Source organism: Drosophila persimilis, unplaced genomic scaffold (genome assembly GCF_003286085.1).
Source record: "Drosophila persimilis strain 14011-0111.01,24,50 unplaced genomic scaffold, DperRS2 tig00000735-arrow-arrow-pilon, whole genome shotgun sequence".
Lineage (NCBI taxonomy): Eukaryota > Metazoa > Arthropoda > Insecta > Diptera > Drosophilidae > Drosophila > Drosophila persimilis.
In genome coordinates, this window is record NW_020825346.1 from 375,571 (window position 1) to 394,240 (window position 18,670).

The 18,670-nt window shown below is 46.6% G+C and overlaps 2 protein-coding genes across 2 annotated transcripts; one reads left to right on the top strand and one right to left on the bottom strand.

Annotated features, from left to right (window-relative positions):
• Positions 1 to 300: 300 nt before the first annotated feature.
• Positions 301 to 1,292, bottom strand: LOC6599251 (malignant T-cell-amplified sequence 1 homolog). The gene is made up of 4 exons (XM_002024241.2): positions 1,244 to 1,292; positions 1,027 to 1,179; positions 643 to 945; positions 301 to 571 (listed from the first exon to the last, which is right to left on the bottom strand). Exons 1-4 carry the CDS (start codon positions 1,252 to 1,254, stop codon positions 490 to 492), a joined length of 549 nt encoding a protein of 182 aa, XP_002024277.1. The 5' UTR covers positions 1,255 to 1,292; the 3' UTR covers positions 301 to 489.
• Positions 1,293 to 2,785: 1,493 nt separating this feature from the next.
• On the top strand, positions 2,786 to 4,296 carry LOC6599252 (cell cycle negative regulator roughex). The gene is made up of 2 exons (XM_002024242.2): positions 2,786 to 2,874; positions 2,942 to 4,296. Exons 1-2 carry the CDS (start codon positions 2,844 to 2,846, stop codon positions 3,928 to 3,930), a joined length of 1,020 nt encoding a protein of 339 aa, XP_002024278.1. The 5' UTR covers positions 2,786 to 2,843; the 3' UTR covers positions 3,931 to 4,296.
• The last annotated feature ends 14,374 nt before the right edge of the window (positions 4,297 to 18,670 follow it).

An 18,670-nucleotide genomic window follows, 5' to 3' on the forward strand; every position in this document is an offset into this window, starting at 1 on the left:
GTAAGGGCGTACTTCATAGTCGAAAATTTTTTATTTCCGTATTTGCTTTCCGATGTTATGTATGACGATTGCTCAATCACATATGAATAATAGAGGCATCTCCGTCTATGTTTGATTCTATGAAAACTAGACGATCCGAAAAACAAAGTTCCAGGAAGGTCTGTCCAGTCTCTGGAAAAAGGTCCACAGCAAACTCTATTCCATCTACGGGCTTCTAGAGAGTCTATAATTCTATGTGTTCTGTACCATTTTCCACTAGGTGGTTCTTGCTTTGACCTTCCACTGATCTAAGGACAAACTATTTTAAATGCCATTAATTATATTTCGCATCGGCTTAAATAGTTTGACTGACAGTTAAAATTAAGACAAAAAAAAGTGTATGATCAGGATTTAGTTGCATATAAAAAAAACCATTCTTTGCTCTCAGACTAAAAGCGACGAGCACATGGCGTGTGTGCGTGTGCAGGGGTCCGGGTCCCGATTTACTCCTTACTTTACTGGTTTCGACTTCCAAAGGCCGTCGTTGAGAAAATGGTACGTCTCAATACCGATGCCTTTATTCTTGGCCAAACTGCGGGAATAGATCGGAGAAGGGAAAGCGTTTTTTAAGTCTAGATCAGCCGTGAACCACTTCCCACTTACATTTCTTCTGTGGATAGCGTGAGCAGACCGATGGCCAGCGCGTGCTCTTTGCCCTCGGCCATGATGGCCACCACCGTGTTCTTCTCAGCCGGCGTCATGCAGGCGCCCGGCGACGTCAGGCCAGGGCACATGACATTCGCGCCACTCAAAACAAAACGAATGGCACCCTTGTCCACCTGCTCCATGGTCACAAAGTAGGGAAACTTGTGGAGAAGGCGCAGCGTCGGCATCCATGGGCCATCTCGGTGCCGGAAAAATACTTGCTCGCCGGCGCCGTTTAACAGAAGCTCGATGTGGTCATGGCTGTCGGGAGGCAAGCCGTAGGATAGAATACATTTTATACTCCCTCTACAAAACAGGGCAGGCACGGCACTCTCAACTTACCATTTGGCAATGCGATACGAGTCCTTCTTGGGCAATATCAGATCAATGTGTGTCTCTAACTTGGGATAGGCTTCCAGCAGCTTGGCACGTATGCCTTTCTGTACGGACGATTTAAGCTGTTGTATGGACGAGATACTGTCCTTCTCCTCGAATCTAGATATTCATTTGAATTAGTGCCAGCTCAACTGTGTCACCAATCTTCAGATTTTATACATACTTTTTGAACATTTTGCTAAAATTTTTAATACCCGGGAGTGCTGCAGCTGATGCTAAAAGGTGGGAAACAGTGTTGTCAGATTTTGAGAGTCACTATAAGCTAGATTGAAGAAAAAAATAAGCTAGAATAAGCTAATATAATGGATAATTGAATTCTATTGATATATTTTTTTTTAAATTATTAATTAAAGTAATGACAAGATATTATCCATTATCCATATTATGCTTGAACTGGACGCAATATGTTTTTTAGCGACAGCATGTTGGCTTACTTCGCACAACTTGGCCCCAATTGCTGCCTTACAAAAGCAGCAGTACGATTTTGTGTGGTCAGTGGCGTAGCCACTCCCTAAACTCATCGAAATTTAACCAGAAATTGTGGAAATTTTGTTTATTTAGATAAACATTTTTATGAATGTAAATGGACATTTATACACAAAATTGGATGATACCAAAATACGAACAACAAATATGATTTTTGTCCGATTTCTCGATAAAAATTAACAAATATTACAATACAATCCAAAAACAAAAATTGTTTGAAGCCAAAATTAGCTAAGCTGATTTTAGAATAAGCCAAATCTAGCTCAAAATAAGCTAAAATGGCAGCAGTGGTGGGCAAGCGATAATAGTACTATCGATAACATATGTAGGTGGTCGGATCGATGGTATAATCTGAGAGGATTGCGACTGCTTGCTCGGGAAGTGAAGCAGTAATATTTTTGCAGGATTTCTAAGAGCTGATTTCTGATTTTCTTATTGAATAAAATAAAATTGTATGATTTAGGTTGCAAGTTTATTTTAGCAATGGCTGCACTTATTTATAGATCGATGTATCGATATATTTATTATCATCCCTACAAAATGTGTGTCGGCATATCGGTTCCAGATAAAACCATGCTGCAGGGTGACCTTTTACGGTATTTTTAATAGTTTTCGGTAGTTTTAGAGGTAAAAATTATAATGGTACATAATGGTATATTTTTTCAATTTCGTCAATCTATTAATTACATTTTCAAAGGCTTACAGAAATCCAATAAAAGCAAGTATACAAATAGGAGACTAAGCGGATCAAATTATGTGGGAATGGCAAAAGGATTTATCTAGCTAATAGTATTCAACGGAATATTAATATTAAACAATAGGAACGACTATGCTCTTTCGTTTTTTTTTTGTTTGATCATTTTCGGCAAAACCTCTTTTGACACAATATGCCATAAAAGCAAGTGGTTAAAATGAGCCTGTTAAGTAGAAAATTGATTTATTAATCGGATACATTTATGTGGGCATGGTTGAAAGTTCTATCTAGCTAGTAATATTCCACGGAAGATCAAAAACGAGGAATATGTAAAATAGAACTTGAATTCGTCAGTATATTTACGATATATTTTTTAATTGAGACAGTATGTTTCGTTATATTTCTGAGGGTCGGACGGTATATTTTATCGATAAGTCCTCGGTCACACTGCCAAGCTGGCTTTGTTTTCAATTTGACATTTTTCTATTAAATGGATAATATAAATATAGTTTAGTTTCTTATATATATTTTGAGAAGCCTGGTATAAATCTGTTTTTTTTTTACGAATTCGTACAACGGCAGAATGGACCCAAACGGCAGCAACCAGACAGCGGGTAAGGCATTCTGACCATTCTGACTAAGGCTGACTCTATCCAATAATCAAATTTTCCGCGACTCTAGTTCAGCCATCAGCAAGCGAGATTGTGCAGAACTTCATCGTGGGCGTGGACACTGGGCTTGTGCGTGCAGATCTAGCCGATGACTGCATGCTCAGCCTTTTCGGGCGCCAAATTAGGGGCGTCGTGGCTGTGACGGGCTTCATCCGCACCCAGATATTTAACCGCTTCAAGCACATTGGCTTTGAAGACGCCCGCCCCTGCACTCCATCGAAGGAGGTATTCATTAAGGAGTGGTTTGGTCCAACTTTCGAGCGAGTGCGCCGCCGGATGCACGAGCAGAAGGAACGAGAACGCGCCATTTCGGAGGGACGGCGCATTGCGGTGGGCGATTCGGAAGGGGAGGAGGAGGCGCTGTCACGCAGTTCCCCCCATCTCGCTACACCACCACGTCCGGCCATCAGACCCGCCATGGATATGCTGCAGTACGTCGAGGCCAGGGGTGTGATGGAGGACGTCGAGGGGAACAGAAATGACGGCGGCATTCAGCTGTACGACACGCAGCACGTCCTGTTGACGCTGGGATATCGTCAAACTGCGACGGCCAGCATTAGCCTGCGCGACATTGAAGTCTGCCTGGCCATTTACGAGGACTACCGCACATTTCCACGACAACGCCAACGCGGATCTGTTGCCATCTCAAGCAATCCCCTGACAGATGACGAGGCCGAAGAACCAGCCAGCAGCCATCCGCTTAGCCATCTGCGCAGTGTGCGGCGTACTCTCTTCGCTAGGGCTGAGAGCGAGGAGCCGGAGCAAAACCCATTGGAGGATTCAGTCGAGCCCGTTCCGGTGGAGCCCTCTCCCTCCAGCTCGCAGTCCCAGTGCGAGTCCCAGGACCAAGTGCCACGAATCCCGCCGCCGCCTGCTAGAGATGGCACAGGAGAAATGCCCGCCAGTTCCAGTGCTGGATACACAACACGCAAGCGCCAGCAGCAGCGTGAAACCGAGGTGGCGCCCAAGCGACCGGGACGCTACGGCCTGCGCTTCTAGGACCAATGTTTAGGTCCATTAATCAGCTTTTCAGTTAAGTTTATTATGTATTAGTTTCAGTTTTAGAACCCGATAGCACAATTTGTAAATTAGTCTATGAAATTCGCCCTTATATATCGGCATTTTTGTATGCTATGCATACGAAATCCCATCCCACACCCCAAACACATTCACCCAACACACCCGCGCCCACCGTTTAGGCAAGGCAAGAGTATTCTAGATGCTAAAGACTGATTCCACTTATTTGGGCAACACACTCCCCTATTCCCTAAACTCCCAACCCACTATTCTCAATTCCACAATTATGTACTGTGTTTACATAAATTTTATATTATAAACTTATTTATTGAATTTCGATGTTATAAATTAAACCAAAATCATTAAATATTTTTTTAAATATTTTAGTCAGCTGTCTTCAGAAAACTGTTCTCACCAATGCGAACACTTAGCCGGGTCGCAACTTTTTGAATGGTGGATGTATTGGCTGTATTTAGCAAACTGTTCTCACCAATTCGAACACTTACCCGGGGCCGCACCCGGTTGTATGGTGAATGTATTGGCTGCTCCATTAAACTGTTCTCACCAATACGAGCACTTACCGGGGCCCACAACCGGTTGCATGGTAAATGTATTGGCTGCTCCATAAAACTGTTGTGTCGTGAGACAAACCCCATTTAAATATTTAAATAATCGAAAAAAAAATGTGCTATGGAAGTAAACCCTTTTAAATTACGTATAATACTAATATCTAGAATCTAAAGTCCAAAAGAACCCTGGGAAAATCCTTTTGCTGGATGTCCAACAATTTTGTAAGTTACAGTCTAACCAAAAACGGGAAAATTGCCTCAGATTTGTATATACAATGTACTTTGAATCAAGCATAATGCCAGACCAAAAACCACCGAAGATCTGTTGTATCTCCGATAAATGATGGACAGGGCATATATTTATATATAAGCATATACACATACATATGTACATATGTATATCTCTCTTGTTTGAAGATCAATTTTTTTTTTGCCACTGCATGAACTCCGATCCGTAGAATCATGAATAATGGCTGCCCGTAGGCCAGCTAATACCCGGGATAGAAGAGATGGGTACACGTAATAAATTGTTGCTCCTGTTGTCAGCTCTTAAGTGGGTAGAGTGGGACTATGGCAGCGGCGGGGGAGGGGGAGGGACTGTCTATTTCCGTACCGTACAGGCAGAAAATTAGATAGAAAGAAAATCCATTTGATTAAAATTGTACGGGCAGAGGCAACCTGCAGGGGGGTGGGTTGGGATAATACGTCCCTTCTTCCCCACCTACTGGTGCTACTGATGCGGCGGGTGCTGGGTGGTGCTGGATGGTGCTGGATGGTACTGGGGGTGGTTCGCATTAAGACATCAAATAGACAACAAAGTGGGTGTATGGTGGGGGGCCGTGCAAAAAACCCTGACAGCAGTTCGAATCGTTAAGCTAGCCAAGTGGAAAAGGCGCACAGAAGTTCACCACGAGCTCGAGGACTGCTCCTGGTCCTCCTGCTCCTGCTCCAGCGGCAGCTTCTGCTTCTGGTTCTCGCTGCTCTCTGGTGCTTGAAATTAGATTTCTGCCGCTGCCGCTGCCGCTGCCGCTGCCCAGCCCCAGCCCCAGCCACAAGCCTGCATTCGTTACGAGGCCTTTGCGAACCGAAGGCGACACACGCTTCCCATTCGAATTGGTCCATTTTTGTATACCCTGTACTCCGGAAGGGTTCATGGATACGTTGCACTTGTTGGGAGTTGAGTAACTGTCAGAGGAAGGAACCTACTTTTTGGGGTGTGTCTGGACATCTGTCTCTGTCTTCTCTCCTCTTTCCCAGTTGTAGTTCATGCATTTTTACAGCCAGAGAAGAAAAAGATGGTTGTAGCAGATCGTATCTGTGGTAGAGTTTCCATATCCTAATCGTAGCGGGTACTCCATAGTCTTAAGAGCTCTATATATGCATTTGCTGTCTTTATTCGCTTGCCATCTCGCTCGGCTCGGCGTCGAGTTGAGTTGAGTTGAGTTGAGTTGAGCCTGGCAAATCCTTGGGTTAGCTAGAACTGATTTATGACTGGAGCCGTGCAACGGCAGCAGCCTGACCGGGTGTGGGGCTCATGGGGTGTGTGGGGGCGCCGACGCCGAAAGGTGGGGAGTGGAGATGTTTACGAGCGGATTAAGTTCTGCCTTCGATACAAATTCCATTTGAATTTAATGAGCCCAAAGATTACAGATCAGAGCCAGAGAGAGTTGGAATGGATGGATTGAGATGAGCGATTGTGGGTGGGTGGGCGTGCGGTGTGGGGCACGAAGAGATGCATTTTTAATTGAAAGATGTCGCCAGTCTCTGCCTTGACAATCCATCAGATGGCCTGCTTCTGACGCGACGCCTCCGCCCCCCGACGAATCCACTTAGAGTGGAAGTTGCGTCTAATTTATGCCGCCTGCGCTGCCCGTTGCCGCCTTGTTCTCAATTAGTTGCAACTGCAACATCGTCTTCAACAGCGGCTGTTTACCCCGGGGAGCATCGCATCTCCACTTACAGTTGCCGCGACAACACACACCACACCCAGAAACTATTCGTCTAGCATTACACGATACTTAACCGCCGTTTATTTATGTCCCTGTCAACGCTTCTCAGCTGCCACCGTTGTCTCCTCCCGCCACTTCACGCCACTCCAGTGGCGCCCCTTCCCTCTCTATATTTGTGGCCCCAAAAACATGCAAAATTCTATGACGTATAGTATAGTAGTGGGGCTCTAGGGGGGGATGCTTTTGGTTAATTGAAACCTGTTGTAAATCACAAATCATATTGACTGCTGTTGCTGCCTCTGCTCCCCAACACAGAAGAAGCTCCACACCAGAAGAAGAAACATCGGCAGATGTTGTCGGTTTTTCATAATGTTTTTCTTTTTTTTTTTGAGCGGGTCATCTTCCGCTCGAAAGCTTTTTCCAAGCAGCTGCATGGCAGGGGGGTATATAGTAGATGTGCGTGAAGGAGATCTTTGAAACATTTCATTGGTTGTAATAGATCTTCAGCAGATATGATATATGTATACATAGTTGGAAGAGATTTCCAATAGTTGGTTGAAACTCATTAGATATTCCATTCAAACTATTCATTCAAGATCGTTCAAAGCTATGCCATGGATGGGGTTAGATCATCTTTAATTGAAAGAATAGACAGGATCTAGTAGGTAACAAGGACTTTCTAGGATAGAACAGGTTTCTAGCGCTCTTAATACCAACTCTCAGAATGAACCTATTTGTTAAGACAACATTCAACCCCATTGTAATCCCCACCAGCCATGACAGCCCTGTCCCGGCCACGGGGGTAAAGCACTTCAACTTCCAGCCCATAAATTTTACCCTCAAACTGAGTTTTAAGTTGATTCCCGCTTGATTACTTCATCAGGACAAGGACAAACAACTAATGGTGAAAATATTGCCATTGATTTTGCGACAAGTGGATTCATTCCCTTCATGCCATCCATATACCATCCCATCCCATCCCATTCCATCCATTCTTATTGCGTATTTTGCGCATTTGTTGTCACTGGTCCGTGCCGAGTGTCCTGTGTCCCAGTGTCCTTGGCCGGTTACAATGGCCATTTCCGATTGTCGAGGGTGTCATTTGGTAATTGTTACAAGCTGCCGCATATTTGGACAGGCAGCGCACTCGAAAACAAACAAATGACTCGAACAACCCTCGTTGTGCTCGGTTTCTGGTTCCTGGTGGTGGCAGTGCCAGGACATCCACCCCATCCTCTCATTTGTAAGTGGATACGCATTGAGACCACAGCAGTAGCATCCAGCATTCAGCATACAGCAGGAGCATCAGCAGGGCCAGGGCCAGGGCCAGGGCCAGGGCCAGGGGCAGGGGCTGGGGCAGGGTGAATGAATGGATTCGGCAAATGTCATTAGTTTACAGTTGTCTGATTTCCATCCTCAGGCCTCATTGGGCCCTCCAGACATCTCAGAGAGATGTTGTGATCGATGATGACATCTCCATCTCCATATCCATTTGGTTGTAGTGGGCGATGATTATGTTGCTGATGTACTTCCAAATAAATCCGCAGAAAATGTCACTGCTTGTAGGAGAAAACAATTACAGGATTCCAGGATTATAGGGAATGATCCTCATATTGAGCTGTATTCCTTTCCTTATGATGCCATGATGCTCAGTTCAATTTAAGATTCTGCCTTTGCCGAAAGAAATTCTTAGACATAAAAACTAATCAAGTAAATCTCACAAATATGTATATGTAGAAAGGATCCCACAGAATATTTCTTTGAAAGCGCAACTGGAACCTATATCTTAAGCCTATCGTCCCTTTGAAGAGAAATGCCAATTATCCGAGTGGGAAAGTATATCTTTATTTAGTAGTAGGTGGTATATTAACTAAGCCTTACCCAAAAAGATTCCATGCGTCAAGTTCCATTCCCCACTTCCTTCCGATCTTCCTGGAACTTCTCCCATAATAGCATTATCGAATGCCTCTTCCCAATACCAACTGGGGAGGCAAATTCCCAGACAACTAATTAATGTCAATCGCCTGGGGAGCCGGGAGACGGAATCGGAATCGGCACAGGACAACATGCCACGGCATAACCCCAAGGTCCTGGCACACAAAACAGAGACAGGAACAGGAACAGAAAGCAGAAAACGAAGACAAACAGGGCCAGGATTGCCCGACATCGGTCTACTCGTAACTCAAAAAGCACTTAACCCATAAAAGTGAAATAATTCGGTGGAATAACAAACGCACTTAACAAATTACAGATGTGAAAATTTCATTTTCGGTGTCCTGCCCCCAGAAGGGGGATGTTTGTGTTTATTCCCCCAAGTGTGCTCGTCCGTCCGCCCGCACTCTGCATTCCACAAATTAGAAAATGATTAATGGACTCAACCGGTTGCACAGCACATTCTTCCGCTCCCCTCTTCGGAAATCCCATCGAAACTCCATGGTGGCGCCGTCGTGGTCGCATCCTTGGGCAGGGACACTAGCCACCATGCAGCAGGCAGCAGGCAGCAGGCAGCAGCCAACAGACACCAGTCACCAGTCACCAGCTACCGGGGAACTGGTTCAGTGCGTCTGGCACACTTCAGCATAAAATAGCACTCAGGAGAATCGAGAGGGCAGGCCACGGACACCCTCCTGTGTGTGGTGCTCGTCCTCTTGCCGCAGGAGTCACGTTAAAATCACTCTTCCGTTTCGGGCTAGTCCATGAGCCACCCCAGACTCTCGTCCCACTCCTGGAGGAGGATGGGATGCTGATGGGATGTTAAGGACGGGCGGATGTTGCTAGTGGGCGGGCGGCGGAGGGGTGTGTTTGTTGTCATTTATTGGTGTTGTCCGGGGCTTCCTTCCTTCCTCTTCCTCCTCCGGCGGAGGATTGTGTGATTTTGTTCTGGGGTCACGCTTTTGCTCTTTTTGATCGCAATCGCAATCGCAGCCCCTGCCCCTGCCCCTGCCCCAGCCTCTTCCTCTGCAGCCCCTGAATCAAATTACACTTTAAATCCTTGATTTTAATCTGAAAGGGGCTGACAAATGGATTTTTATGTCAATTTTTGTTTCCCAAATTACTGATACTCACCTTCCTGCTGCCATCCACTTCAACGGCGACTGGGAACTGGCAGCGGCAACCCCTCTCTAGCCAAAACGAAGGGCTAAACAATTGAATTTTGCATTTTGACACAACAGAAACCCCGGGGGCGACAGGGAATTAAGGATGAGGCAGCGGATGAAAGCAAGGAAGGAAGGAACACAGGAATCAGTGGGCGTTGTCTCTGCGGGGCGGCTTTTTAATCTCTGATTGGATTGCCGAGCTGTTGATGTTTATGAGGTTGCTCATTTTCCGACACTTTTCAGCCCGTCACGTCACCCATTCCATACCCTCCCATCCCATTCCATTCATTGCATAATCCTTTGTGACTCTTCTCCAATTAGTGCACACGAAATGCAGTAAGATTGGAGGCAAGTAGAACCCTAAGAAAACACCTTTTAGAACACTAAAAGCTGCTCTCAAAATCCACCGAATGTAACTAGAGAACTTTCTAACTGGAGAGAACAAAGCTGCGCCTCCACCTGCATAGAGATGGCATCTTATAATATATACATATATACATTTACTTATAGGCAGCTAAAATGACAAACTCTCAGAATCAGAAATGGGGGATGCGCGATCGTAGCACAGCAGATATTTATAGATATCTCTTTTCCAAAACTCTTGCAAAACAGTGTTGTTTAAATCATAGTTAAGCTACCACTTGGTAGCACTGCCTGCAGTCCAGTGTTGGTTAATTGACTGAAGAAGGGAACTAAGGAATGAATCCAGATTTAAGTAAGGAGGCTACGTTCAACCGGTTCTGGTTTCACTTGAAGATAAATTTTTGCATTATGGTCGACATCTTACATTTTTCCACGTCAAATGAAAACTGAAACTGATTCGGGAATAGGGGTCTGATCTTGTGGGCGCTTGATAATTAGCGATGCTTCTCACACAGATACCCACGATGCACATGCAGATACATAATATATTTTAACCATTTTTACATACGTACGACAGTCGTATCTGTGTGAGTCCACTACCAAATGGACAGTGTCATAAAAATTTAAAACAACAATATTTCAGTGTCGCAGCAGGACATCATTGTTGCCATGTTAACGCTTATTTTTTGTTTACATTTTTATAATTTTCAACGCTGGCAATGTCGTTGTGTCGTCGTTTGGGGCTTAAGAAGCCAAGCTTAGAAGTGAAAGAGGGCACAAAAGAAGAAGCCGAAGAAGAATAACCAGCAAACAGAGAAGAGTCTGGGGAGCAGAAGGAGAAGGAGGAGTAGCAGCAGAGGAACGGGACAGACAAAAGGAATTTCGCGGTATTTTCACGCTTGATGCAACATCCAAACAAACCCGAGAGCTGGAGGAATCGGACTTGGGATCGGAATCGGGAATCGGGATCAGGGCATGCCGTTCTCGGTTTTGGGTTTCATTCAAAGGAAACGCGACTTCGCATCGATAGTCTCCATCCATCCATCCATCTCCATCTCCATCCCTCATCCCTCCTGCCCCTCTCTGTCTTGCTTCTGGGGATTAAAATGATAACAAGACTTCATCAGCATTCGAACTGGCAGCTTTGGTTTCATAGGAAAGGGTTCGTTCGCTGTCTTCTTTGTTCTCCACAGTCGTTCCCCTTCAGTGTACAGTAGGACACCGGCACCGGCACCTGCCCGGACCCGGGCCTGGACCCGGACCCGGAGCGGTTCTCTCCTTTCCCTCCTTGAATGTTGTTCAACCTCTCTTTGCTTTATCCTGACTTCAGATCTGTTTTTACGCTCGAGTTTCTTTGAAGTGTTTCAATTTTTGGACCTGGGGCAAGGAGCATTCTGGGATCTTAGGAGGAGCTTGTGTTGTAATCGCGTTAGGTTCGACAAAGGCAATGGTCTATATAAGGAGAGAGAGGGAGCATGTATTGATGAAACAAATGAAATATTGACTAGTAAGACCATGTTACAGTAAGAGCTCTCTTTGTAGACTAATCTTTCAGGGGAACACATAAAAACTTTAGCTGAATTCTACATTTAATCATCCGATTCGTTCTGCGACCACCCATCTCCATTCTCATCCTCATCGTCAGGCTTAACATTCTCCTGTGTAATTTTAACGATCCACCACAACGATCATCGTCAGTGGGTTCACAGCAGAATGTTGGCCAACAACTCAATTTTGTTTTGGATTTTATGGCTTCATCTGTGCCTGGGCCTGTGCCTGTGCCTGGGACACTCTGGCGTCCGGACGGTCGATTTTATGGGGCATAATTAAAAGTTATGGTTAACGCCGCCCATTCGGCCATAGATCAGGGGCGCCTCCGAGTTCCCCCATACCCATACCCATACCCATACCCATACCCATACCATAGATGGGGGCATTAAATCTGCAAAACATTTGCCCAAAACAAAAGTCACTGATTGTCTCCGTGAGTGAAACTGTGACTAAGGATTGACATAAAGATTATCTTAATGGATCGTATGGCCGTTTAGTTTAATTCTGCCTTAGTTTCGATCCCTTGGATCGATGCGCGCCGGGGGGTTCCACTCGGTTCGACTTCGAGAATTCCGGCTTCAGTTCTGTTGTGTGTAATAAAATCTGCATAAATCATCATCGGATTGGACTCGTTCTGTTCTGTTCTGGCCGATTCGATGGGGATTCCGGATACCGGTCCGTGACCTTTTGGGTCTGGGTCTGCGACTGTGGCTAATGAGGGCGTTGCCAATATGTCAATTTTGGGGCGCCCCTTAATAAGCGCAGAAGAAACCCTCCGGCCTGTGCGGTCTATCCGTTCTTTCCGCTGATCTTTTGGAGAGTTTTGCGTATGATAAATGAGTCGCGCGTGCCCCGAAACTTCGGAGCAGAGCCCATTCTTGACCCACAAGCCGCAGTGCAGTGGCTACCTGTATTTCTGATCGAGCAGGTGCTATTTTGATAGATGAGGCACCCATCCATTAAGGGCCGCAATTGATTTTCTCCGTTTGATGGACACCAACACACACACACACACACACACACACCCACAGACATCTGCTGTAGAAGCAGAGATCGCTTGATGGATGGGGACGCATTAGGGCTGCCCTTGACATAATGGCCCACGGGGTTGTACGATACGCCCCAGGGCAGTACTCGTCTCACTGCTCCTGGATCTCAAGATCTCCAGATCTCCAGATCTCCCCGCCATTCATCAGGGCATTTCCGCTTTTAATTATTGCCACGTCGCCGTCGCCTTTGGAATGACATGCAGCCAAATTGCAGGCGATAAATTTTGTGCACATTTCTGCGAGGAAAAAGAAAACCAAAGGAAAGGGTAGGAAAAAAGCAACACGAAAAAAAGAAATCAAGCAACAGCCCATACTCGTATATCTACCCACACTGAGGGCGGAAAGTCTCCGCCCTTTGGGCCTGTAGCAACTGCGCATGGTCTGTGGCCGAACAATTTCCAGACACACTGTCTCTGCCGCAGTCCGCAGATCACAGCCAGAGGAGAGCGAATGCGAGGATTGCCAATTACATGCAACTTAACATAATTATTTGTCAACTGCGCGAGAAAGAGAAAGGCACAGACTGGTACGGAGCGGCAGAGAGTGAGCAGCAGCAGAGCAGAGCAGAGCAGAGCAGAGCAGTGTGTGCCTTCATGGCCTTGGAATGCAAGCAGCAATTGGCACAGCAACAAATTGCTGGAATAATTACGCACACATTTACAGATTGATTCGTCCACGACGACGCGACGACATGAGCGAACCGCCAGCAACAGCGGAGCAAGCAGAGCAGCAACAGCAATGACGAGGAGCTATGTATGTAAGTGAGAGATCTGCGGACGACAGCCGGCTGCACCAGCAGCAGCGGCAGCAGCAGCAGCAACAGCATCGCCATTCATTGATGAACGTGAGGTGTCAAGCAAATTGACTGCCAGAGCTTATCGCCTCGATCAGGGGCGTATTTCAGAGGGGAATGGCAACTAAAATCTGAACTCCGAATGGGCTTACCCCCTACTGTCGAGGCCTCTGGCTTTCCGCCGAGGCTGCATTGGAATGTGTCGTTTACGTGAATTACGCTCAAATTACAAGAGGCGGAGAGGTGCACATTGCACACAAAAAGTGGACATGTCCAGAGAGAGAGAGAGAGAGAGAGAAAGATACGGACTGAAAAAAAGTGGAAATATCCAAAGAGATGGACTGAAAATAGCTGCGACGCAATGAAAATGCAACGCAAATTAAAATTGCTCACAAATCGGTCGATCGTTCGGAGACGGGACCTGCTGCTGGGTTACAGGGTGCCTCAGAGCCGCTTAGCTCCCCATCTCCTTTCTTTTGGCTGTTGTATTTTCTCTTTCTCTGTTGCCCATTGAGCTCGTTAGGCGATAACTTTATGCGGCATTAAATTTTATGCGCCCATAAAACAAACAAATACGACTCGTACACTTCCAGAAAACGACACTAACACAAACATTACGGCAACTGAACACGACAAAACAACAGCAAATACAACAGAGCACAGAACCGAGAGAAAGGAAGGGTTGTATCGGGCCGCAGCCTTAGATACCCTTGCGGATTCATCGTTTCGTTCCTGGGGTAACCACATTTTATGGAGATATCAATACAATACAATCACAAACTATGTATAAAGCTTCTCACAAAGAAGGAATCTTGTTGGAAAGATCGAAGAGTTATTATTTAAGCATATGCTCATATAAGGCTGGCATTACAAGCAGGATTATTATTCTATCTTGTTGGCTCTAACTATATGCATATGCATATACTACGTTCAGTGAAAGCGCTATCGATTTTATATGCTTACCAGGATTCTATATTTATTATGGTGTCGGAAATTCTTCCGTCTGTGTGTTACAAACACGTGGGACAAATCATACTACCCTCTCCAGGGATATTAACAAAAAACACCAATAACAATAGGATAGCTGCAGCAGAATGCCATGGAATTCCATGGGACAGAGAAAGACAAGGGCACAGATAGAGAGGGAGAGCACAGGAGCAGTAACAGTAACAGTAAAGGAACCGAACTGAGAACGAACGGAACAGGACTGCGCGTGTGCGGTATGCGAAGCGTATCGTGTCACAATGTGGAACATGGAACATGTTGCTTTACGCCCCGATACAACTCAACTTGGCCCATTGGGGCGACCATATACATAGTACCATATATGGGCACTCCCGACTACCGACTACCGCCTCTCGACTCCGAGGGTATTGTCCAAGGGCCCTTGGCCAGAATGTCTTTTATCGATCTGGTACTGCCGCAAACAGATGTTTCCATGTTTCCGATATCGTGCTGGCAGGCCGTAATATAATCAGCAATAAATATTTATGGAAATGCGTTAGAAGAACTCACCAAAGCGGCTCTGAATCCAGACCGAAGATGCCGGGAGAAGCTCCCTCTCTCTCTTGTTCTCATCATATGCATTTATCTCCAATCACGTGTCAAATCGCCAGGGGCATATCTTACTTTTTGACATCGCTTTGATGGTAATATGAAACCAAAGCTGAGGCATTGCGATAAGAAGCAGCCGGAACAAGGAACAAGGAACAGAAGCAGGAACTGGAACGGGAACGGGAACGGGAAGGGGAGCGGCAGCAAGCCAGGCAGGGCTGTAAACTGATTAACAAGCCCGATAAGCAAACAATTACGAGAGGACTGCCAGAATTTGCCATTTTGGCGAGCCTTTTGTCAGCTGACGTTCGGTCTATTGTTATTCCGTTATTCCCTCTCGCTCAAGGGGCGTGGCTGTTGTTATTGCCTCAGCTGTTGTAATAAATGAAATGATGACTGATGCACCACCGAGATCAGCAGTGGAACAATGAGAGAACTATTTGGTTACCTTTTCACTGGATAAGCTGAAAGGAATCCAGGGCCGTGCCCTCAGAGGAGAAGGTTCCGTTTATTGCAAGGCGAAGCCATTCGCGATGATACAACGCTAATCGAAATCGTTATCGTTATCGAGATACCATCCTGAATATTTGCAATTAGTCAACACACACTCTTTATGCTAATCCTGGCCAGTTCAAGGAGCCCCGTCCTAGCCATTTCCACCTGCTGGACCAGGACCAGCGGCGGCACAACAGGAGCCCATAAAATGTACTGAAGTGGAAGACAGGCAGAGGGCTACAAATGATGTGGCAAGTTAATTTTCCAGTGGTCATAATCCAATAGATTAATAGCATTAATTTCATGATCGCTCGCCGAGACCCCACCCCACTCCTTGGAAACCATCTCCTCCTGAAGCGTGAAATGAGACCTAACGCCGTCAGCTGGGCGTGGCGGCCCTCTGGTTGTGGTCTCTGTGGTCGTGTGTCCATTTAATGAGCGCGACAAACTTTCGACATTTGTGGGCTCTTCGAACGATGATTTATGCGGCCGTTCATTAGGTTCATTAAAAAGTGAAAGGATCTGCGATCGGAGCGATCCGTGGAACCCAAAAGCCGTGCTCCGAGAAGATCCACGCCGGCGGCAGGTGGCGGTTCCAGTGCCCTGTGCCCTGTGCCCTGTGCACAGGGTATGTCTCTGCCTCTGCCTCTGTCTGTGCCTGTGCCTGTGTCTGGGCGTTTATTTGTTTGTTTGTTTGTTTATTCGCCCCGAAATGAGCCGTAACTAATAAATGTTTACGATCCCTCCTCCAGACATGGTAGGAATACCAACAAGATCTCAGAGGCCGGAGCAGAGGAGCTGAGGAGGCCACAAGAGTGTAACCCAACAGCCCAAATGAGCACAATAAAAATCATTTGGAACAGCATTAAAATGACACATTGTCTGGCCTGGAATCCACCATCGAAACGTTTTCGATTAGGCCTCGGGTCAGCAGCCACTCATAGCTCCACTCCATATCGTGGCGCCACTCTCTCAATGGGATAACGGGCAGGCAGGTCATCGGGCGAGCGGACAACCCGCAGGGCCAGCTCGAGGGGAGCCACAATGGGACAACAGCAGCCATAATGAACTGACAAAAGCCCCAGAGTGGGGGAAGAGTGGAAATTGGCTGGGTAAGCTATCGATAATAACCATTGTTTAGGCACAATCTATGCAGTCACAACATTATAACGAAATAATTCGGAGAAATCCTTACATATATGAATATAAGTGTGTAATGGCTCTAAAAGGAACTTAAAAAAGAATCAAAATATTGATGATAGCTGCAATTATGATTCAATTTTAGATATTTAAAGAGTTAGGGACTTAGATTCGATTTAGATTTAGTAGTATTTAAAAGATCCAAGTTTCGGGCAATCGATTGCTCAAGCTACCAATGCTGTCAACACTAAGCCATCTTTAAACTCATTCCCCGAGCAAGAGAGCCGAAGAAATTTATCAAAAGGAATGGAACATTTGGATATTTTGGGTCACGCGGCTTGAAGGGAAGGGACACGGGACAGATCCAGACGGGAAGGCAGTCAGTTCCCTAGCCAAAGACTGATGGTAGTTTTATCTAATGTCCAAGAAGCGATAAGAGGGATGTCGATGGAGGCCCCGATGGTGAGACAGTTGGTTGGCCTTGGGTTGGGCCTTGGGCCTTGGGCCTTGGGCCCAGCCTGTCCTGCGGCCTGTCAACGACATGCCCGATCTATAAATCATATGTTCATTGAGCCAACGCCCCCCACCCACGCCCCGCATCTGGTGACATTTTCTGTTCTAGGCTCTGTCCTGGTTATGTTCTACGTTCTTCCTGCATCGTTCTTATCGGTGTGATCAAGCGATCAATCCAACTGCAGAGACAGACAGAGTCTGGGGCCCAACCGCAGGTACACCAGAGTAGAGTCCAGAGGTACTGCAGCAGGGCCTTGGCCGCGGCGAGGGACAGGTATGAGGCATTGCTTCAGGCTACACAGGCAGCAGCCCTCGTCTAGTGCGTCAGGTGCATTGATGGCATTTTAATTATTGCGGCCGACGTTTAGCAGAGCAAACAGAACACAGAGAGCAGCAAGCTCAGACCAGACTTAGAGTCCGCAATCAGAGTCCAATTCTCGAGACGGAGATGGATCCCAAAAACCTGGAGTTGCAAATAGCTGCAAGGCGTGAAATTTCCTCAATGTGGTCCCAGTTTCAGTCCCAGTTTCGAACTGACATGCGGTGGGTCTTGCTCGGCCACAGTGGGCCGTGGGTCCGTGGGTCCATGGATCCATGGATCCATCCGTGGCAGGTGAATAAACTGCGCTGCAAATGTCCGCCCCTTCATAAAAGAGCACTTTGTTCGGACTATAATTATGCAGGGTTTGCTATTTGTTTTTGGCCCGGTCAAGGCATTGCTTGGATTACAGTGGTGCCACTTTTATGCTTCAGTTCCTCTTGCTGTTCGGATGGGATCACTGACTGGTGTGGAACCACTGTGCCGCCTGGATTGGATTGGAGGGGATCGCACGCACGCACATTTCACTTTATTTATGAGGCGTGCGCTGTGGGCGTGGCCCGCTTGTTGATCGGCGCTACATACCAGGCCCCTCCTGTGCCTTTGCCTGTGCCTGTCCCTGTCCCACTGTCCCGCGACCATCAACCGTCCGAACGTTTTCAATCAACGTTCTGGGCCTGGGCCTGGGCCTGGGCCTGCCAAGGCGAAGACAAGCCTGGACCACCCTTTTAATGAAGCCCTAATTACAGTCTTTATAACAAAAGGTGATTACCAAAGCAAACCAACAACACCAGACCAGGTCCCAGCCACATCAACAGCTCTTTAGGACAGCCACAACCACAGCCACAGCCCCCCCTGTGCCGTGTATGCCCCACCCCTGGGTGTAGTAGGGTCCGATCGGATCGGATCGGGTCTTCCGCCTTCGGGGCCCAGGCCCATATCGAGGTACGAAACAGTCTCGAGTCTCGAGTCTCCATTCTCCATTCTGCAGCTCTGACTTTGACTTGGGCTTGGACTGGAGCTGGGGCCTTCTCTTTTGTAGGTTTTTGGTGCTTCCCTCATCCCATTGCAGCCCCATCATCGTCGCATTATTTATAACATTTCATGTTTAAATTTGTAATTTTGGCGCACTGCAAAGAAAACCCCACTCTTCGCCCCACAGGCCCCACCCGTGGTGTCAGAGCCTCGTGACTGGAGCTGTTCTTTCTCTTCGCGCACCTCTTCACCCGAGTCTCCAGACCCACGTCATCTTTTGGTGTTTTTTTTTGTTTTTGTAGCTCGAACCTTGTAAATATTGATTTTAATCGAAATTGCCCTAAATTGCTTGTT

Bases quoted from the DNA above. Each gene is read 5' to 3' on its own strand.
- LOC6599251 (XM_002024241.2), bottom strand. The intron at 946-1,026 runs GTAAGTTGAGAG...GCCTCCCGACAG, and splicing joins TCGTATCGCATTGCCAAATG to CCATGACCACATCGAGCTTC. The intron at 572-642 runs GTAAGTGGGAAG...CTATTCCCGCAG, and splicing joins ACGCTATCCACAGAAGAAAT to TTTGGCCAAGAATAAAGGCA.
- LOC6599252 (XM_002024242.2), top strand. From the start codon at position 2,844: ATGGACCCAAACGGCAGCAACCAGACAGCGG. The intron at 2,875-2,941 runs GTAAGGCATTCT...CCGCGACTCTAG, and splicing joins CGGCAGCAACCAGACAGCGG to TTCAGCCATCAGCAAGCGAG.